A 24,002-nucleotide genomic window follows, 5' to 3' on the forward strand; every position below is an offset into this window, starting at 1 on the left:
TCCAACCTAAGTTTAACAATGTGGAGGATAAAATAGTTGACATCTGACTCAGTATGGAAGAAACGGTATTAGCCCATGTGTTAGTCTGATCATTTGTCATTTAGGGAATTTACAAAATATTAATCGAAGCCATTTCAAATAGTTTTAGAGAAGGACTGAGATAACAGGCTAGACAGCATATGCTTTAAACTTGTCTTCCATACAATTTAATGTCCCTGAACCACTAAGCTTGGTTAAATCCCTACACAGAAACCAGGCTTTCCTCAGTCATTTATTGAGGATATTATCTGGAAAGCATATTGATCGCTGCTCTAAGATAGGTCTACAGTGCCCTGGTTGCACACACAAATGGCTATTTTGAATATAATGCAAGGCTCTATTTCCCTTAACCATAAGAATTAAAACAATACTTATCACCATACAGTTTGATATTACTTCCAATAAGTACAATATTTATTAAACATATCTTCAGTTGTTTTGTTACATAGTGTGCAACAAATTACAATATTCTGGAGCCACAAAGTAAATGCAGAGTATGAAGAAACTATTAATCAGATAGTGTAATCTTTCCTTTTATAACTCTACAAGGAAGAACTAGCAAATCAGATCTTACATATAACATCTCACTAAACTTTATGCATGGAAAGTGACAGACACAGGTTGTGCTGTTTGATACAAAATGGCTGAACTTCATCTTCAGAAGACTAAACCTGACATCTAAACATGCCAATATAAACATCAAAACAAAATATATTCTAACCAACCATGGGAAACAGTCTGGTATCAGGAAAGCAACGAGGATTACACACATTATTTTATAAACCAGCACACAAAGGTTTAAAACAGTTCTGAAAATGAAGTTAGCTGTCTTGAGTCAAGGGAATAAAAAAAAAGTCAGTATTGACCATTTACAATCTCTGACCTTTGTGGAGACGGTAAGAATCTGTTGTAGTGCAGCTACATACAGTACAATTCAGGCAATTTTGTTTTTTTCACTTGGGTTCAGATTGCAAATTCATTGCTGTGAGAAAAGGACAGAGGCAGATTTTAGCAGCAACCTCCACCTGACTGCTTGACTGGAGTGCTCTGAATTTTAACATTGGACTTCTCTGCACCACCAGCTGTTGCTCCAGGACCCATTCTCTTTTTAATCTCAGCTGCCATTGTCATGAAAGACTGTTCTACATTCGTTGCGTTCTTAGCACTGGTTTCCAAAAATGGAATCCCAAGGGAATCAGCAAATTCCTATGAGAATAAATAAGGCAAAATTAACACTGGAAAAAATTCTTATATTTAGTACATTTCTATCATCTGAAATGGAGAGTAAGTAAGGACTAAGTCCACTGGATTCAGACAGATGACATGAACTGTCACCAGAATATTCTAGTAATCACTTTAAAAGCTAAAGCAGTTGTGGCCATTGTACCCACTTCTCCATACCCACGTGTAATTCAAATTAAACTATCCACCAAGTTCAGTTTGAAAATCAAACTTTAAACATACCTTTGCTGTTGTGTAGTCTACTACTTTCTTCGTGGTCAGATCACATTTGTTCCCTACCAACAACTTGTTGACATTTTCACTGGCATAACGATCTATTTCCTGCAGCCACTGTTTAACATTATTGAAGGACTCCTGAGAAGACAGATGTTTTTAAGAATGGTAATACAGTTCTGGACGCAACTCCAGTAAAACAAGTGATAAAGAGAAATGCCTTTCTGGACCTACGAAGAACTAGTCAGACAACTGGCTACAAAATAATAGCTGCAGTGCTGTGATAGAAGTGAACCGATAAATTATACATATCTAAATGGAGAAATTAAAATTTGAAAGCTTGAGGATGAAAATACTCTGAGAGTTCAACATTAAACTACGGGCAAGGCAAATTAATTGTTCTGGAATGCACTTTAAATGCACTACAAAAGCCTGGTTTTTGAAATTTGATAAAACTTTTAAGATACCCTCCCAAGTGTTACTATTAGAGATGTCAAATGGTTATTAAATAGGGGCCTCCTTGGTGGCACAGGTGGTTGAGCGCAGCACCATGAAGCTGCCTGCAGCCTTTGCAGTGCTGGTTCGATCCTTGCGGGCCAGGGAGCAACCCACATGACACAGCAGACCTCTCCTGTCTCGCCCACTGCTCCCCTCAGCAGTGTATTTTGGTCATTCTGCCTGTTCTGTGTGTCTGGTGAATCCTCTCACCCTCCCGCACATCTGGCCTGTACCCGGTTCTTGAATAAATAATCTTAATAAAAAAATTATTAAATGAGTCCAAAATAGGGAAGTTTGTTTTTCAGAGTCATAGTAACAGGAAAAACTTTTCATTTTTAAATATTTCATGGTAATAAATTGAGATTTTTGAGGTTAGCATTTTTTTCCTCCTGTATCTCACAGTACTTCAGTGGCAGTCATCTTAATCTGTGATTCTAGTAATCCATTAAGCTATAATTTCACAGTTGAGGTGAGGTTAACATTTGCTACAAGACAAATTCTAATTTTTTGAAGTTTAAAAAAAAAAAAGACCTTGAAATATATTTATTTATACAAGAACCGGGGTACACGCCAAATACACAGGAGGGTTAAGAGGATTCACTAGAGACAGAGTGGGGAACAGAACAAGCAGATTGACAAAACACACTGAGAGGAGAGGTCTGCTTTGGTGGGATTCTCACTGGCAGGCCAGGATCAAACCCACGCTGCAGAGGCTGCGGACAGCCTTACAGTGCGGCGCTCAACTGCCTCTGCCACCAGGGAGGCCCAATTTCCTAACTTTCTGATCCAAAACCAATTTTGGTTCTTGTACCACATTCTTCCCACAATTCTCCCTGCCTTCTCTCAACAGTTAATCTTAAGATATTCACTGTAATCTTAAAATCTTCCTAAGCTCATCCCATTTCTGAACCATATCCTCCATAGGCAGAGAACCCTAATCTCACTTTTGTCAGTTCTTATCGGTCTAATTACTGGGCAAATTCCCATTACTACATAACACCAAGAACATAGTATAAACCAAACAACTCCACAATTCCCTAAAAATTTGCCAAAATGATCAATTATTTAGTTGATAATAAATATAACCAGAGTCCACTAAAAGCATATGTAATGTCAATTTTTAATTTTCTATGTATTTACTAAAGGAAAGTAGGAAGTTTTGGTTCAACAATCCATGAGTATTCAAATGATGGAGGGAGGGCCTCCCCGGTGGCGCAGCGGTTGAGCGCTGGGTTGCGAAGCTGCCCGCAGTCTACGCGGCGCCAGTTCCATCCCCGGTTGCTCCCCGGCCACCAGAGGAGGGTCCCACATGGCGCGCAGACCTCTCCTGCCGCCCGCTGCTCCCCTCAGCAGTGTCCTTCGGTCCTTCTGCCTGCTCTGCTCCCCGCTCTGGCTCTGGTGAATTCTCTCACCCTCCCGCGCTTCTGACTGTACCCAGTGCTTGTATGTATAAACAAACAAACAAATAAATAAATAAATCTTTTAAAAAAAAAAAAAAAGAGTTAAAAAAAAAAAAAAAAAACAAATGATGGAGGGAAGAAAAAATAAAGTACCTGTTTTAAAAGGACTGCTTTAAAACATGTTTTTAATGTGATTCATTTATATAGTGGTGAATGAAATTTTCTGCTACACAAAGAACACTGATGACATATGCAAAGTAAAAGAAAGATAATCAACTAATAACTTCTACTTTTTGTTTCCATAACATAATTTTCTCCAGAAACTTACCTGATCTGTCACATCATACACAACTATGATCCCATGAGCTCCTCTGTAATAACTGGAGGTGATTGTTCGAAATCTTTCTTGGCCTGCTGTGTCCCACTATTAGAAATAATCAAGAAACCCAAACAATTTCATTAAAATAAGAATTATGGAAAGAGGAGGAATAACTACTTAGTTTTCACAGTTAAGGAGATTATCAGGATTTGATATGGAAACATTAACTGATGTTTGTACTACACTACAGTGCATACTAACTGCCAATGCCTGAACGTCCAGAAAAGAAGGCAGTGCCTAGGGTTTAGCTTGTGGCAATGACACAAAATTACAAGCTCTGCGATTAGGCGCTATTGTCATACTTTTCATATTCCCTGCACCCTTTGCAACGTGCAAGTCATTCAGTGTGAATGCAAAGATGGGCTGACGAGTAGGAAAGCTACTGCCTAACACCTCTTTAACACAGTACACTCCTACATAAGACAAAATTATCTGCTAGCACATTTTAGCATCACCATCACCATCACCATCACTGAAAGCAGTGAAAGAACCTAATTCGGATAACTACCGGTCAAGAGAGCGCTGTAACCATTTTGAGAGCAGTTTACCATACTCAAGCTAATGCTTTTATAAAGGGTTTATCAAAAGTATTAAAAATATCAAGAGGAAAACAGAATTGTTGGATTTTTTTAAGCCTTGGTTTTATCAAGGGCAATAATTATGTTTAAATTGCTCCTAGACAAAGGGGTCTCCTTAAAAAAAGCATTGGTATAGAATAGCCACCTACAGTACTAAAAGATACTGATAAAAAGTAACCTCTTGATGGGAGAAATAAAATGTACATAATGGTTTGGGGGGCGGGGAATGGAAATGAAGATGTAACAGTCTCTACAGAGAAGGAATTGTAGTTTTGGTATGTAACTGAACTGACAGTGATTCCCTGCTAACACCTTAAGTGGCCAAAAAAAAAAAAAAAAAAAGGTTCAGGAGCACTCAGTTATTTCACTGTGTGAAATAACTTTTTTCTTAACCAATATAGCTGTTAAAAAGAAGTCGTAATTTTGGGGAAATTGAGTACAGACCACAATTATATTAGATGTTATAATGGGAGATGATACAGTAGAGTGGTGATGTACACAAAAGTATTTTTTGAAGTAGAATTTCATAATGACTAACATTAACATACTACAGGGGAAAATGAAGCAAATAAGGTAAAATGAATCATTAAAATTAAGTCGCTATGGCTTCCCTTTTTTCTCTGAAGTGCTAGACTGAAAGATGAGAAATATTTAAATCTGCAGTCTTAGTAAGGAAAGTCTTTCAGGATATCCTTAGAGAAGCATGAGCTTTAGAATGAAACCAAACTGACTTCAAAACAGCCTATCTATGTTCCAGGTTATTTAACTCTAAGGAGAGTCATCTAATAACTTTTTCATTTATAAATCCTATGTATCAGATCTTATAGAACTACCTTAAATGAACTAGTGTTTGTCAAATGCTAGTAGTACTGTACTTGATTATAGAAACTGCTCAATAAAGTAGTATTTCCTTTCTCTTCTCCGCCCACTAATCCCTTTCACAAAGTAATATGAGAAAAAGAAAAAATAGTTTCTGAATACCTGTTAACAAACTGTAGCTGAGCAATAGCATCCCAAAAGTAAAATAGCTGGGTCTCTTTGCTATGAAAACTCTCCTGATTCTACATGCAAGTAGTACCTTCCTCTGCTATTGATTATCCTATGTTTTTAATACTCATTACCTGTCATAATCACAGGATAACTAATTTTCCTGTTTGTCTCTCCGACTGAAATGGCATCTCCAGTAAGGCTATGTTTCATTTATCTCTGTAACCTCAAATCTCTTTGAGTACTGGGTATAATATAAGCATTTCCATAAATACTTCATGAATGAAGAAAGATCACAGAAAGAGGCCTTCATGGCATGGGACTGGACTCCATTCCCTGCACTGCCTTACTGAATATTTTATATCTTTCATTTTGTGATTGCCAACTCTGATAAAGACCAAGATGGTAACTTGAAAGGAAAAGCTAAAAGAAAATATAGATCAACACAATCATTTTAAAAGACCTAAGATAACTTAAAAGGATGACACAAGCCAAACAAGATGAAATGTAAATGGGTTTAAAAAATAAAATTTTGCATTTAGATTTGAAAAAAGACTACGACAAGACTTTATTTTTAAGATTTTAAAGTTAAAAATAATCTTAAAATTTAAGCCAACAAATCACAAACTTAACTTAGGTAATATGACTTATTGAAACAGCAAAATATAGTAAATTGAAGCTTTCTTTTTATGTTCTTGAATGGACTGACTGGAAAAGTGGGGTGGTAGGAAAGAAATACAGAGTCCAAACCAGGTGAAGATTTACCTCACTAATCCACATAGGCTGGACTAAATCTTATATTTGATTTTAGGAATCACACTCTAATTAAAAGGCACATACAAAATTCAAGAGGAACCTAAATTATAAAAGGTTCTGAAAACATGCTTCCAGAAATGCTGACTTCAAAGGTGTAGACGGTTGTGATAACATGAATCTAAAAGGCAGGCTGCCTATGAGAAAGAATTTAATCTTGTTCAGGTGGCTCTCATGGACACAGAAGTTAAAGGAAACTGGCGTCAGTTCAATATAAAGAATTAACAATTAGAAGTTATTTATTTATAAATGGAGCTTGCCACTTTCAAAATGGTGAGCATCTCAAAATTGCTCATAAAGAGGCAGATAAGGATAGAAAATTCCTACTGAAGATGAAGGAAAGACTGAATGAGTGACCTGTAAGATCCCTTCTGCCTCAGGAAAGCTGTAACAATATATGTATGTTTCAGAGATATACACCCCAAATCTTATGGAGACCAATGATCATACATAACACTCATTTCACATTATTTAGAGGCCTGGGCACATCTTTTTGAAATATTCTCTGTTGCAACGTACAAAGTTAGCACTCTGAATATAATGGCAAAAATCAATATGGAAGGAAATCTGTTCACTGAAAGAATTACAATTATCTCTAAATTTATCTTTGCAAATTCTAATTTGGAGTATCAGGTAATACTATTCACTTGTAATGTACCTTACTTTTACTCACTAGGGTCATGTAAATAAAAGGAACAATTGAAAAAACATTAATTCACCTGGGAATGTGGTATCATAAGTAACATTTGTATACTGCCCAAAAAAGTTTACAAAGAACGTTCACATACATTATTATACAGACATACACAGAGCTACCAGATTTGCTTCTCACAACTACTTTATAAGTAAGTAAATCAAGTATCACCACACTTACTTTGCTTAAGAAACTGAGTAGCAGGAAAAAGGCTGACATTATTTAAACCCACAATTGTCTAGTAAATACCAGAATCAGACAATAAACCCAAGTTTTTTGACTTCAAATCCAAAACTCCTTCCACTTCAGTATTGTTAGGGTCATAAAAATAATAGTCACCGATTTCCTATGTTGCCTCATACTAATAACCTACTTTAAAACACATTCAAATTAATTTTTTTAAAGACCATAGATACATCCACACCAGTAATACCCAGATCCATATTCAAGTGATACAACTGAAAAGATAAACTCACGCCATTCACAGCAACATGGATGGAGCTACAAGGGATTATCCTCAGTGGAAAAGAAAAATATCGGATGGTTTTACTTACAGGAGGAATGTAGGAGAACCAAATAAGGGATCAGGGGGGAAAAATAATTACAATAAATTAAAAAACAAAATTAACAGGCCAACTATAAATCAGAGACATTTTGCAAGGGAGGAGGGAGGAGAGGGATCAAAATGGGAGGGAAGAGCACAAGGGTCTATGGTTGTGATGCATGGGTGAACTGGTGGTGGGAATTTTACGGGGACTACATCTGAGAGGAGAGAAAGCAAACATAGTACAAAAAGGAAGAATGATGTTTTATATATATATATGTGTGTGTGTGTGTATATATATATAAATAAGTATATATGGTAAAAAAATAAAAATAAAGTGGTATAACTGAACTAGTACAATTACCTATTTTTAATTTGGGTCTAGGGATATAAAGATGGAAGGGGGGCAAGTCATTAAATCTCATAGCATCCATTTACTAAGCTATAAAATAAACATGTTAGAAAAGTTAAGTTTCTTTCCAACAAAATTCTGTTTCTACAGAGTTGATACATACTATTTAATAAATACAAAAGCAGTAGGTAAATACTCTTCAACTAAGCCACATATAAAGAACTTCTAGGTTTCTTTTAATGTTTCAGAGTATTCAACACAGTAAAAAACAACAGTAAATGACCAATATATTTCTGCTATAGGACAAGGTAAATGTCAGTTTACACACTCACTGATAAAAGTACAAGAAAAACTATGTTCAGGTTTGACTCAATACACATATTGTCTTTATGAAAATTCAATGAGGAGGGTAATCTTAGAGAAATCTTTTAAACAATTCTTATTCTGTTATAGATGCACGATTAAGATATGTCAAATTTAATTTTCACATATTAAAAATAACACATTCTAAATTTACCAAAATAATTTCCAAAAAATACTTACTATCTGAAGCTTGATTGTTTTCCCATCTAACTCTATAGTTCTTATTTTGAAATCCACCCCAATTGTGCTGATGTAGCTTTCTGTGTAAGTATCATCCTAAGGGGGTAAAATATTAATGATTAGTGTTCAATAGAGTAAATAAGAAAATACAATGCTTACTTTTATCTACAAAGTTGATAAAGTTTACAAGGCATATAACATGTTGAAAAAGCCAAAAGCCAATTCCATCCTACTCCAATACTTAATTCATGTTTTGATTACAAAGCACTACTTAATAGTAGTTCCTTAAGATATTTTCAATAGCTGTTCTTTAAATTTTCCAGTCTTCTGACAAATTCTTTACAAATATCATTTAGAAAAAGGTTTTATACTTTCAATGATACGATTTTTCTATTTGCCAGTCAGTGAACCTTACTCTCCTGTCACCCCCATCCAATTTATTCGCAATGTAATGACCACATCACTCTCCTCTTCTCGATGATTATTTTTTTAAAAGATTTATTTATGTATACAAGAACTGGGGTACAGGCCAGAGGTGTGGGGGTGGGGTGGGTGAGAGGATTCACCAGAGACAGAGTGGGGAACAGAACAGACAGATCAACCGAAACATAATGCTGAGGGGATCAGGGGCTGAGTCAGGAGAGGTCTGCTGCGCCATGTGGGTCACCTCCCTGGCCGGGGATTGAACTCGTGCTGCAGTGGCTGCAGATAGCGCCATAGGTTGCGTCCTAACCCCTTGCACCACACCAAGGAGGCCCCTGAATGTTCTATTTTAGAAAACAACTTTATTTCCTAGTTATAACTTTTAAAAATTGAGATGTAATTCACATAAAAGTCACCATTTTAAAAAAAGTGCAGGGGGCCTCTGGTGGCCTAGGGGTTAAGTCTCAGTACTATGAAGCTTTCAGTAGCCACTGCAGCACAAGTTCAATCCCAGGCTAGGGAGCTAACAACCCACATGGCACAGCAGACCTCTCCTATCTCACCCGCTGCTCCCCTCAGCAGTGTATTTTAGTCAATCTGCCTGTTCTGCTCCCTACTCTATCTCTGGTGAATCTTCTAATCCCCCACCCCCACCCACACACCTCTGGCCTACACCCCAGCTCTTGTATGCATAAATAAATCTTTAAAAATTTTTTTTTACGCAGGCAGTTGAGTGCCACACTGTGAAGCTGTCGCAGCCTCTGCAGCGTGGGTTCAATCCCGGCTGGCCGGCAAGAATCCCACATGGTGAAGCTGACCTTTCCTGTCTCGTGCACTGTTCCTCTCAGCAGTGTTATTTCTTCAGTCTGCCTGTTCTGTTCCCCGCTTTGTCTCCAGTGAATCCTCTCACCCTCCTGCACATCTGGCCTATACCCCGGGGTTCTTGTATAAAAATAAATAAATCTTTAAAAAAAAAATTTTTTTTTTGATGTGGGCCTCCCTGGTGGCACAAGGGGTTAAGATGCAACCTATGAAGCTGTCCACAGCCACTGCAGCACAAGTTTGATCCCCAGCCAGAGAGCTACTCACATGGTGCAGCAGACCTCTCCTGTCTCGCCCGCTGCTCCCCTCAGCAGTGCATTTCAGTAGATCTGCCTGTTCTGTTCCCCTCTCTGTCACTGGTGAATTCTCACAACCACCCCCCTCCCCACCACCACCTCTGGCCTGTATCCCAGTTCTTGTATGCATAAATAAATAAAAAAAAATTTATTTTTTAAAAAAATTTTTTAAAGTACAATCTGGTGGTTTTTAGTATATTCACAATATGTGCAACTACTAACTTCAGAAAGTTTTTATCACCCCCAAAGGGAACCCTGTACCCAGCAGCAGTCACTACATTTTCCTTCTCTCCCCCTAAACCCTGGAAATCACTTTTCCACTTCATGTCCCTATGGATTTGCCTCTTTGGAATATTTCATGTAAATCGAATCATAAAATATGCAGCCTTTTGAGTTTCTGGCTTCTTTCAGTTAACATGTTACCAAGGTTCATCCATGTTACATCAAGTAACAGTACTTATTTCTTTTTATGGCCAAATAATAGCACATTGTATTAATATACCACATTTTGTTTGCCCATTAATCAGTTGATGGACATTTATTTGGGTTCTTTCTTTTTGGCTATTATGAAAAATGTACCATGATCATTATGCCCAAGTTTTTATATGAACAATCTTTAACCCCATGTTAAACTTATAAAGTTACCCTTGTTTATCTCAAGTATCTGTTACAATATTTTACTCAGAATGGAAACCAAATGTTTTAAGTGAAAATGTTGGTGAAAAATGTGGAGCGATAACACTCTTAGCAAGCACAAAGCACCACCTCGGAAATATTCTGCTAACAAAGATGGGACTAGCATTGTCAACAGAATGCTCTTTGTTGATGGAAAGGATCTATGAGTTAGTCAAAATAGTAGTCACTAGCTACTGGTGAAAATAAGAAAATGAAATTTTAATTTATTCAACTTTAATTAATTTAAATTTAGATAGCCACATGGGGCTAGTAGCTACCCATTAGGATAGCACAACCCTAGGGATTACTTCCAATTACAACATGAGATAAAAACAGACACTCAGAAGTAAAGTGCCAGATCAAAAATGCTGGATAATCTAGAGGACAACTGCCTCAATCTCCACACACACACAAAAAAGATGAAAAATGCATAAATGTAAAGGAGAAAGGCTGAAAAACTTTAGATTAAGAAACTAAGCAGGCCCTCCCTAGTGGTGCAAGGGGTTGAGACGCAACCTATGAAGCTATCCGCAGCCTCTGTAGCACGAGTTCAATCCCCCAGCCAGCCAAGAAGCAACCTATATGGCACAGCAGATCTCTCCTGACTTGCCTGCTGCTCCCCTCAGCAGTGTGTTTCAGTCAGTCTGCCTGTTCTGTTCCCCACTCTGTCTCTGGTGGATCCTCTAACTGCCCGCACCTCTGGCCTGTGAACCTGTTCTTGTATGTATAAATAAATAAATCTTTAAAAAAAAAAAAAGAAACTAAGCAGCAAAACCACCAGATGAAATATGTGACCAGATGGAATATGTGGACCATGACTGAATCCTGATTCAAACCAACTGTAATATGGCACTTCTGAGACAATATGGGATATTTTCTAAGCCGACAATGGTTCTGTCATAATGACAGGGTTGGAATTTGTATTACAATACTCCAAAATAAACAGGGAAAAAAGAATTAAAAGGAACACAGCCATAGGTTCCTTTAACATTCTTCAACTTCTTGGCCAACAGTCAAGCAAATCTTCTCTTTGTGCTCCCACACAGCCTATTAAATATTTTTTTTATTATTACAGTTTTTGCAGTTCATTGCTATTGAGGGTTCAGGAATTGGTGTTTTATTTTTTTAAAAAGATTTATTTATTTATACAAGCACTGGGGTATAGGCCAGAGGTGTGGGAGGGTGAGAGCCAAAGCAGGGAGCAGAACAGGCAGAAGGACCGAAGTACACTGCTGAGGGGGGCAGTGGGCGGCAGGAGAGGTGTGCCATACCATGTGGGCCTCTCCCTGGCCAGCCGGGAATTGAACCAGCGCTGCAGACAGCTTCACATTGTGCTTTCAACCCACTGAGCAACCAGAGAGGCCCAGGAATAGGTGTTTTATTAAACAAATGTCTCCCAGCTGATTCTAATGTGCAGGCAGTATCAAAAACTGTGACTTAGACCAATAGACTACCCAGAGAAGATTTTCTTTGAAATAAAAACTTAGCTCAGGCCGTACCAATCACTGGTGTAATACTAGGAATTATTATTAATTTTCATATCTGCCTTAAAGACCTTTCACTACAAATAAAATCAAACATTTCTTCATATCTATTGGCAATTTGTGTATCTTCTTTTGTAAACTGCCCGCTCATGTATTTTTCTCTTTTCCTGGTTTGGTTTTCTAGTTAAACTCTGAAAGAAAACTCTTAGCTTTAATGGAATATGTTCTCTTAGCCAAGTATTTTCTGAGAAGAATAGTAAGTATGGATTTCTAAAACAACTCTTGAGGAGATTCTTTACCTATGTGCACAGCTTTCTGACAGAAACCAACGCACACCTGTTCATTTCGAATCAAAGATCCTTCCAGTAAGGGTACTTTATTTTTTTTAAATTTATTTATTTATGCATACAAGACCTGGGGTACAAGCCAGAGGTGCCGGGGGTGAGAGGATTCACCAGAGACAGAGTGGGGAACAGAACAGTCAGACTGACGAAATACACTGCTGAGGGGAGCAGCAGGCGAGACAGGAAAGGTCTGCTGTGCCATGTGGGTCACCTCGCTGGCAGGGGATAGAACTTGTACTGCAGTGGCTGTGGATAGCTTCACAGTGCTGTCTTAACCCCTTGTGCCACCAGGGAGGCACCTCAATAAGGGCACTTTATATATAGCATACCTCATTTTACTGGCTTCATTTTACTGTACTTCACAGGCACTGCATTTTTCAAAAAACTGAAGGTCTGTGGCAACCCTGTGTTGATCAAATCTATTTCTCCGTGTGTGCCTCTCTATCAATTTTAAAATCCAAGCACTAAATATTTGCCTAACTTGTATTTTTATGATTGTAAGTGCTCATCACTCGCTCTATTATAGTACTGGAGAGTTCCCACTCTATGATGACGAAATTCATGTAAAATAACTAAATCGTCATGTAAAAGAAACCTGATATTTTGTGATTAAAGGAAATATACTTAAATGAAGGACCTATATTGTATTTCAAGAACACAAGAAATTTTTCTCATTTCAGCCACAAATAATGCTTCATGCTTTTTTTTAATTGCACTTTTTTTTAATTTTTGGTTTTTTAATTTTGTATATTTTTTACATCATTATTCACTTTTGTACAATGTGTGCATTTTCATCTTGGTTATAGTCCCCGTACAATTCCAACCCACCTTGTTTTGATCCTACTCCCTTCACCCCCCAACCTGTAGTGTGTCTCTGGTTTAAAGCTGCTTGTTGATTTTGATTTTTACTTTATTATAATCAGTCTTCTTCCTGATCCCTAAATCTATTGGTATCATTTTCACAGCATGTGCTCCCCTTGTATTTGCCACATTTAATTAAGGTATGTATACTGGCTTGTTAGATACACTCACTAGACTACAGTATAGTGTAAACAGAACTTTTACATGTACTGGGAAACCAAAACCTTCATGTGACTCACTTTTCTGCAACATTCATTTTATTGTGTCTGGAATCAAACCCTCAGTATCGCAGGTATGCCTGTATTGAGTCACTGCTTGCACACGCATGCACTCTCTCTCTCTCTCTCTCTGATAGAAAATAAGTTGTATTTTCTTAATTAAGCTATTCATTTTTTTTAAGATTTATTTTATTTATGCATCCAAGAACTGGGGTATAGGCAGGAGGTGTTGGAGGCAGGGGAGGAGGAGAGAGGATTCACCAGAGACAGAGCAGGAAGCAGAACAGGCAGATCTACTGAAATACACTGAGACGAGCAGTGGGCATGACAGGAGAGGTCTGCTGCACCATGTGGGTCAGCTCCCTGTCCGGGGATCGGATCGAACTCATGCTTCAGTGGAGGCGGATAGCTTCACTGTGCTGAGACTTAACCCCTTGCAGCAACAAAAAGGCCCTATGAATTCATTTTTTTTTTAATTGAAGTGATATTTGGATACTCCCGGTCAGGTATTACCACCACAGTGTGCCCATCACTAAATTACTCATAGTCGGATACCATAGTCCCTCATGCTTCCGTCTCTCTGTTCTTAACCTTTCCCTATTCCCTTCCCCTGCTGGATGCTTTAATTCTATAGACCGTTGTCAAGGGTTAATTTTAAGTTTGTCTTTATCTGACTCTTAATTCCTCTATATTCCACATGTCATTGATACCATCCAATGTTTATCTTTCTCCTTCTGGCTTATTTCACTTAGCATTACCCACTCCAGCTCCATTCACGTTGCCACAAATGGCACGAGTTACCTTTTTTGGTGACGAATATTTCATTGTGGGTCAGCTCCCTGGCCAGGGATAGAACTCAGGCCACAGTGGCTAGTGACAGCTTGATAGTGCTGAGACTTCAACCTCTATGCCACCAGGAAGAGCCCCAGTACCATCTGTTTTCTAACATTTTATGTGCTTAACATTAATTTTAATGCAGTTAAAAAGTTAAAAATTTCCTTTCCTGAATTTTTTCCGTATTAGAAAAGCTTCTCATAAGATTAAAGTTACCGAAGTTTTATTCTAATACAAATAATTTCATTTTTAATTACATATAATGACATTATATATTACATAATATTTTCAAATGTCATTCGTTAGTATCACTCATCTCATCAAAAAAGTTGTATTAATTATTTGAGATGCTGTCAAGCTTGCAATGGTGAATTAAGTTTTCTAAAATTCTAATTTTCCCTTGAAAGTCTGAATTTTATGATAGGCAGCTATTTTCCTTGACATGGAAATTCACTTGGGAAAAAAATCTGTTAAACACCTAGTTCTACATAACTATAGTTTGTCGGTTGTTCTTTGAAAAAAAAAAAATAGTGTTCAACTGACAACGCAAAACTATATAAGCACTTTTCATTTCCTCAAGACAGCCAACATACCCTAGTATCCAGTATACGTGCTTTATGCACAATCACTTCTTCACACAAAATATTTTTAAAAGAATACTAAAGGATCAATATTCTAAACAATCATTTTTACTGTTTCATCAAAGACATTCTTAAATGAAATGGCTTTACATCCCCCCATGAGGTGAATAACAGGACTATCTATGGGTACAATTTGGGGGTTGGCACCACCTTGTCATAATGTGCACCAGTTTTACCCACCTTTGCCTTTTCTTTTTTTAAATTTTTAAATTTATTTTTGCATAGAAGAACAGGGGTGTAGGGCAGAGGTGCAGGGGGTAAGAGGATTCACTAGAGACAGAATGCAGAGCATAACAGGCAGATATGCTGAAACACACTGCTAAGGGGAGCAGTGGGCAGGACAGGAAAGGTCTGTTGCGCCATATGTGGTTTAGCTCCCTGGCCAGGATGGAAATCAGGCCATAGTGGTGATAGCGCTGAGACTTAACCCCTAGGCCACCAGGGAGGGCCCCCACCACTGCTTCTGGAAATGGAAGGCAAATGTCTTTCCTTTGTCTTACTACTATTACTATGCAGTTATTTACTCAAGAAATACTAACAGTATTAAAATAATAATTTTGATCTCAAGAATCCTTTGAGAGGATCTTGATAATTCCCAGGGTTCTTTGGTCCATACTCCAAGAATCAGTATCTAGACAGTGAGGACAACTACAGTAAATGTATGTGCAGGTGATGACTATGAAGAAGGCTGCGGGGTCTAGTCATTAGGTTGAAAATTTGTTTGTAAATTTCAACATATAGAACACCAGACCATTGTCCCAAAGTTTTATTAAAGGTTTTCTTTTTATATTACTAAAGTTTTACTTGATTCCCTTCCATCAAATCACCTTTAATACTGGCCAATTATTTTTCCCTTGCTCACTACCTAGGTTGCAATGAAACACACTTTGACCTCTACCAAGAGCATTCATTAGACACTTGCTGAATTTCTTTTAAGAACACAGCATTTCTTCTCTTTAACAGCCCAAGATATCATAGGGGATATACACTTGGGAGACTTTAAATATATAAATTCTGGAAGAACTAAAAATTATTTAGGGCCTCCCTGGTGGCGCAGACCGTTGAGCTCAGCGCTGTGAAGCTGTCCACAGCCTCTACAGTGCAGGTTCAATCCCGGCCAGCCAGGGAGATATCCACATGGTGCAGCAGGCCTCTCCTGTCTCGCCCTCAGCAGTGTATTTCAGTGAATCTGCCTGTTTTGTTCCCCAGTCTGTCTTTGGTGAATCCTCTCACCCTCCCGCACATCTGGCCTATACTACTGTTCTTGTATGCATGAATAAATAAATCTTACAACAAAAACTATTTAATCTTCTGTCTACCTAGAAAACAAGTACAGCATTAATTTCTTTAACGGCATTTCAACTTACTGCAAACCTAAGAAGGAGGCAAGACTTTCCAACTCCAGAGTCGCCAATCAGAAGTAACTTGAATAAATAATCACTGCAAAAAAAAAAAAAGAAAATCTTATTAGTAAGTATATTGCATTTTATGTTCCATAATAAGAGAAATATAACCAAGAATAATAGCTCAATGGCAGACTACAACTCCTGAAAAACTCACATGACTTAACAGAATCCAAAGCTATAAACCAAGAACAGAAATCCTTCCAATGAATCACTAACAGACTTATTTAAGTAAAATAGGCAGTGCCACCCATGATCTCTGAGATCAGTCAATTTCCACTTCCAGGAAAAGGAAGAAAGGAAACGTAAATGATGTGCATTCCTGAAAAGTCCGAGAATTATGCTACATCATCCCACTCCTCTGTTGTATTAGAATACAGGGAGTTGTTTCATTGTTCTTGCCAACAAAACAAACCTATCCTTCAAATTCTAAGATTAAATCAGTATTTTATAGCAAAGAAGGGACTTTCTTTTGATTCTTTTCCAAGCATCTACCTGGAAATCTCTCCTGTAAAAAAGGATCATTTAACTTCTGCAAGTCTATACTCTAAAGATATTAAAGATGGATAAAACTAAAGGTTATTTATGCAAAAACACAACTTTAACAACACTCTATAAAAGCTTATATTAAAGCATTCTTCAGAAAATATTGAAAACGACGGGGTCACCCTGGTGGTGCAGGCGGTTGAACACCGCACTGTAAAGCTGTCCGCAGCATCTGCCGCACAGGTTCTATCCCGAAAAGCCAGCGAGAATCCCACATGGCGCGGCAGACCTCTCCTGTCGCGCCCACTGCTACCCTCAGCAGTGTATTTCTTCAGTCTGCCTGTTCTGTTCCCCACTCTGTCTCTGGTGAATCCTTTCACCCTCCCACGCATCCGACCTGTACCCCAGCTCTTGTATAAAAATAAATAAATCTTTTTAAAAAAAATTGCAAATGAGGCGCTGTTTATGTACATTTACCATTGCCTGGTCTAACACAAATCATCCCTAGGGATTCCTTCATATACATGGAGATAAGAGAACGTCTGCCCCCATATTCAAAGGAATCACTCATAGAGCCTACCCAAATCTGACCTGTTCTATTATGTATGCTCTTTTAAGGAATTTCAAAAGAACAAAAAAACCAGCATTTACAGATTGCTTTTTTAGAAGTTACATATACATACACAAATATATTTAATTTTCAATTTTCTGTTTTTTTAGAACATGCTACCTATTTAAGGTAAAACCCAATTCTACCCGATTTAAATTTATATTCAGATAATTATCATTTACATATAAGCAAGATGTGTAACTTTTAGAAGTGATTATCTCTGTGAATATTCACTAGTTTGCTACCTAATTTTACGCAATGATGATGTACAGTTGGCCTCCTTATCAGGTAAATTCCACATTCATGGACTCAACTACCATGGACAGAAAATATTAGGTAGTTAGGCCTATGACAGTCGCATAGGTGAACCATCTGAACGTGCACAGAGGGTTTTTTCCTTGTCATTATTCCCTCAAACAATATAGTATTAGCTTTTTACATTACAATATAGTATAGCTATTTACATTATAACATATATAGCTATTTACATTATATAAGTTAGATATGATTTAAAGTATATGAGACGATGTACATAGATTATGTGCAAGTACTATGTATACCCTTTCATATAAGGGACTCAAACATTTGTGAATTTTACAATCAGTGTGTGTCCTGGAACCAACACCCCATGGTTACTGGGGGGCAATTATATTATCTAAAACTCATCTTTTTGGTTTTACCAACTCTCCACAACACATTTATTGTCACTTATACCTGAAGGAAACAATTAAAAGAGAAAGTGCCAGTCAGCTGCAAAATGAAGGTCACAGAAGAAAATAAAAAGATTTTAAACAAGTAATTGAAGCGCTTGAAGTATAGGATGAACTAATTGTATCATCTCCAGTATGAAATCTTAAAGAAAAAGAGGGGCAGGGGGATAATGATTAAAAATTTACCTTTAATAAATGATTGACAGCTAATACAACAACTTTTATTAAGCTGTATAATTGCTGACTGACTTTAGTACTACTGATAATTTCCTCCTTAATCAGACCAAACAAATTCTTACGAATACTTAACACTTGCAGCAAGTACAAGAATTTACATTTCAGTTAGCAAGAATAATCACACCACTGATATAGTTACTTTGCTTTCATAAATTCTAACACAACAGATGGACTGAATTTACCAATCTCCCTGAGAACAGCGCATATAAACAAGTAAGCACCCAATACTAAACATCCCTTCAATCAGTTGTTCAGGACTGTTACAATCAAGGACATCACTGGGCAACAGATGTTGTCCAAGGTATCATTCATTACCTTAAAGATCAAATTCTCTGTTTCAGAGTAACCATAGGCTGGTAAAAATAAGAATGCTTCCCAATTGTGTTACAATTACATTATGGTTTCAAGAAAGTCAAATTTTAAAAAAATCATCTTTTTCAAATATCACACTCTTTAGTTTTAAGAACAGCAGCATTTGAAAACATTATTTTGAGTTTCTGATCCTTTAAGATTCTTAGTCATAAGTAATATAAACAGTTGAGCACTCCTCTGCAATGAGAGAACCACTGCTTATAACAGAACAGTAAACAAAATCAAATTCACAAGCTTCCCCTTATTGAACACACATATTTCAGAGTATTATCAACAGCATGTTACTTGCACTGGAGCATTTTAAATTACCTATATTGTGTGAGTTTATTAATAAACTAGTAATATAGCAAATGTTCAGGAGTTCTGATTGCTTAAAGATATTTCTTCAGGGCCTCCCCGGTGGCGCAGCGGTTGAGCGCTGGGCTGCGAGGCTGCCTGCAGCCTCTGCAGTGCAGGTTCGATCCCCGGCCACAGGGCGAGGGTCCCACATGGCGCACAAACCTCTCCTGCTGCCCGCTGCTCCCCTCAGCAGTGTACTTTGTCCGTCTGCCTGTTCTGCTCCCTGCTCTCTGGTGAATTCTCTCACCCTCCCACACTTCTGACTGTACCCAGTGCTTGTATAAATAAATAAATCTTCAAAAAAAAAAAGATATTTCTTTGCTAATTTATAAAACAATAAAAACCTTAAAAATATGCAAATCTAAAATTAAAAAGTACAAGGTCAGATTTTTGCTACAAAGACTCAAGGAGTAATTTAGCAAATGGTAAAATTTTAAATGTAGTTTTCCTTTATTTCCTAAGAATTGGAATAAAGTCTGTAATAGCTATATTATTATTTTAAGTGGGAAAAAATGGATTATGCTAGTACAGAAATCTAGTTACAGTGGTAATCCCCTCTTCTTTTATTATAGTATTCCAGTAAATCCTAACCCCTGTACTCAAATCAGAGCTTCCTCTAGTCTTTTTCATGCCTAATTTACTAAAATATTTAATATTTCTGCCCCCTAAGTAGTCTGGAATCTATCTCCACTCCCCTCTTTTTTTTTAAAAAAGATTTATTTATGCATACAAGAACTGGGGTACAGGCCAGCGGTGTGGGGGGTGAGGGGGTGAGAGGATTCACCAGAGAAAGTGGGGAGCAGAACAGATTTACTGAAGTACACTGCTGAGGGGAACAGCAGGCGAGACAGGAGAACATGAGAGGTCTGCCTCACCATATGGGTCACCTCCTTGGTGAGGATTGAATTTGGTGCTGATCCTGCAGTGCGACAGCATGACAGGGCTGTCTTTAACCCCTGCACCACCAGGGAGGCCCCCCACTTCCCTCCAGTACTTGACATATCTGTGAGTGCGAAGGTAAACTGACATCATCTGCATATCCAAAATCTAACATTGTGCCTTTTACAAAGGATGCTAAGAGATCAGAAAACATTTTAAACTTTGCCATTTTCAAGTTTCTTTATGAGTTACAGTTAAAAAATACTTGACAACCTTGATTAATATTTTGAGCAAAATACAAGAGGGAAAAGATGGATGGGGACATGGCATATGTTAAAGGACATGTACGTCAACCTGAAATGGGCACAGTAAACCTGAAAGTTCTCTTAATGTACAGACAGAACAATGTGAGCCATGAAATAAATAACCATGTACTGGATTACTGAATTATAACCCAAAGAATAAGATAAATATCCATGAGTCAATAAATAAATGTGAGGAGACAAATATTCCTTACAGAAATATTCTAATTAACACATGTAGAGGGAATGAAAGATAGTGAAAATCACCAGTAGATCACCAATGAAAGCTAAAATTAGTATGTGAAGCTTTTAGGAGAAACAGGATATTTGCATGAACTCAAAGTATGACCCCCAAAATATGGATATTGAATTGGTTTTAACATATGCCTAGAAAGTCATTGAACACCACTCCCTCCCAGATATGGACCCTAATTTTTGACTCCCTTTCCTTGAATGTGGGTTGTTAAAGACTGGCTTCTAATAGCATGCAAGAGGAAAACTTTCTTCATTTTAATAACTATACACCAAGTAAGATGCTAATATTACTTGGGTGAATGGTATGCAGGAATTTACTAATTTTACTCCTCTGTAAATCTAAATTTATATCAAGATAAAAAAGTTAAAAAAAGGGCCTCCCTGGTGGTACAGGGGGTTGGGCACCACACTATGAGGCAGTCCACAGCCTCTGCAGCATGCGTTCAGACCCCAGCCAGCCAGGGAGCAACACACATGGTGCAGCAGATCTCTCATGACTCGCCCATATGCTCCCCTCAGCAGTGTACTTCAGTCAATCTGCCTGTTCTCTTCCCCATTCGGTCTCTGGTGAATCCTCTCACGCCCCCGCATCTCTGGTCTGTACCCCAGCTCTTGTATGCATAAATAAATAAATAAATATTTTTTAAAAGTCTCATGTAAAAAAAAGTTAAAAAAAACCTAGGACATTAACAAAAGGGATACAAGCATCAATCTCTTTGAAATGCTAGCTCCTGATATTTTTTAAATTTGAGAAATATTCTCTTATCTCAAATTAAATCAAATCATAAATCATGCTGGACACTGTAAAATAAAACCTTAACTGAGGCAAAGTATTGTTAATATCAGAGAAAATTCTTTTCAACAGCTTGAATTTTTAATACCATAAGCAGGTATTACATTTTAATTTAGAGAAAATTCAGTGAGAGATAAACTAAGACTGATATAAGATTAAGGCTGGATGAAAAGGGGTAAAGTTAGATAAATTAACAGGCTTTTCTAATTGGATGGTGGGGTTCAAAGATAATTTCAATTGAAAAATTACTCTGGTTCTTAGTTTCTCCTATAAATCTTCATGGTCACTTTAGTTACATGGAGATTTTCTATTCCCATTATTTATAATCTGAACATAATCTTCATACCTATGTATTCTAATACTAACATTTTCTATACCTTTTTAAAACATGACTTGTGAAAGCAGAAAACAATGTCCTTTTAAAAAAGTTACTGGGCCTCCCTGGTGGCGCAAGGGTTTAAAGCACAGCACTGTGAAGCTATCCACAGCCTCTGCAGCACGAGTTTGATCCCCAGCAGGTCAGGGAGCTACCCACACGGCGCAGCAGACTCTCCTGACTCGCCCACTGCTGCCCTCAGCAGTGTATTTCAGTCAGGCTGCCTGTTCTATTCCCCACTCTGTCTCTGGTGAATCCTCTCACCCCCCCCACCCACACCTCTGGCCTGTACCCCAGTTATTGCATGCATAAATGAATCTTTAAATAAATAAGTTAGTACAAGAGATTTTGGTTCAAAATTCTATTGAGGTATAATATTTTCACTTTCATAAAGTTATCAAACTGCATACAAAAGTTATCAAACTGCATACAGAAAGTAGGAGATGAATCTAAAACCTACTGGGAATTCTAAAATCTCAAGGAGACTTAAGTAAAATACCGCTATGTGAAAATATTATAGAACATCTTGTTTAGTATAACCCATTTTTATTTTTAAACAAGTTGCATACACATAAGATTTGGAGAAAAACAGCCACTTCTAAATTGTAGGATTACAATTGATTGATATATTCTTTACACGTTTTAAAAAACATCTAGCATAAATATGTATTACCTGTTCAATCAAAAAAAAATTGAGGGGAGGAAAAATGTTTAATGAGAGTTTATTCAATGACTTACAACCATCATACATTCATTATGTCTATCACAACAAAAACAATTTCTAAATAGGTAGATGGATAAGACTGCACGCAGACAACACTGGCATAATCCTATTACACAGCAACAAGTACATGAAGTCAATCTTCTGGATTAAATGAGAACACACACTTTTTTCTTCTTTATGAAATAAAATTTGGATTTTCAGATGTGAATATTTTCAAGATAAAGTTGACTGACATTAACATGTTGACAACTTTCAAGATTCCACCATTTAGAAACATATACTAAGGGGGGAAAAAGTCAAAAGTAAAACAGCACAGACTGTATTAGTCATTTTTATCCAAACATCACCCACAAAATACAACTCTCATAATGTCAACTATAATATAAGTGAACCTTGGTAAAAGCCTGCTATTTTATTTTACAAAGTTCAATGGAAATGAAATTTGTTCTCTTTTGTCTTGAAAACAAATTCACTTGAATGACAGGAATCATTTTACTTTACCTTTTTATAAATGCCATACTTAAAACAGGTTAAAACTAAGCTCACATATCAAATTTAAAACAAAATCACTAATTATTAAACTACACACTATTTTTGGGGATATAGAATGATAAATAAAATTTGGGTTGTAGTAGTTGTGTCTGGCATCAACCTTTCTTCATTCACTTTAATTCCACAGAACACAATTCAAAATTGACTATCAGACTGGAAAAAAGAGACGAGAATCTTTATGTAGTATGCTTCTTTTCTGTTGTTTAACTTTAATAGAGAACGTTTCCCTTTAAAAATTAAATTTACAAAAATAAATAAACCTCAGCTATGGGCAGAAACAGCTTGCTGGTCAAAATAAACAGTCAAACAATAATTACCACGAATGTGAGAGGGCAAAAGCCTTTCCTCCAAATTTAAGGAAATAACGAAGCAGTTTTAAAAAAAACTTCCCATAATCAGTTCCTAAAACTGCTGGTTTTCCTTTGCTATTTAGAGAAAATGGGTTAATTTTTTCTAAGTTCCATTTTAGTTGTTTAGAACAGTGTTCCAAAAATTCAAAGCTGGACTTCTGAAAATAAGGAAAACTTTGGTAGTGCTGAAGGAAGTAGTAAGTCATACAAGAGGACAAAAGAATAGTCTTGCAACATATATAACTAATATTTGATGGAAAACACACTAGGGAAGGGATGTAAATGTCCCTTATTTCTTTACCTTTCAAAGTCTTCATGGGTTTTAGAGCTAGAAAGACCTGCATTTGAATTCAAGTACCATGGCACACTAGCTATAAGATGTTTAGCCAAAGTATTCAATTATTAACCTTTACCACCTAATTAGGCTCCTTGTCAGGATGAGAAATAATGCCTCTAAAACAACTAGCAGTGTCTGGCACATTACAGGAGCACACTAAGTGGCAATTACTATTTTTCCTTCCCCCCACCCCCCGAACTAAGAGGTAGCTTACTGAGAATATTCAAGAGTTATGTACTAAAAGTTTGAAGCTATTTATCCAAATCTTCTGTTCAGATGATGGGTGTCAAAGTACCACAGGAGCTCACCAGTATTATCTAAAGTAGAAGTTTAAAAGTAACCAGGTAATATTTATAAAAATTATGGTTCCACTAGTCACAACTCCCAAAGTCAGGAA

General features: G+C 37.1%; 1 protein-coding gene across 1 annotated transcript in view; it reads right to left on the reverse strand.

Moving 5' to 3' along the window:
* Positions 1-431: 431 nt before the first annotated feature.
* The window catches only part of RAB1A (RAB1A, member RAS oncogene family), a 32,526-nt gene continuing 8,955 nt past the window's right edge, over positions 432-24,002 (reverse strand). Inside the window, exons 2-6 of the mRNA XM_037527500.2 lie at positions 16,248-16,320; positions 8,283-8,378; positions 3,721-3,816; positions 1,504-1,635; positions 432-1,245 (exon numbers count right to left, since the gene is read on the reverse strand). Coding sequence (XP_037383397.1) covers positions 1,048-1,245; positions 1,504-1,635; positions 3,721-3,816; positions 8,283-8,378; positions 16,248-16,320 — 595 coding nt within the window. The 3' untranslated portion in view covers positions 432-1,047. The remainder of the gene's footprint in view (positions 1,246-1,503; positions 1,636-3,720; positions 3,817-8,282; positions 8,379-16,247; positions 16,321-24,002) is intronic.

This window comes from Talpa occidentalis, unplaced genomic scaffold (assembly GCF_014898055.3).
Source record: "Talpa occidentalis isolate TD23 unplaced genomic scaffold, MPIMG_talOcc4v2.1 talOcc4.5, whole genome shotgun sequence".
In the NCBI taxonomy this organism is placed as follows: domain Eukaryota; kingdom Metazoa; phylum Chordata; class Mammalia; order Eulipotyphla; family Talpidae; genus Talpa; species Talpa occidentalis.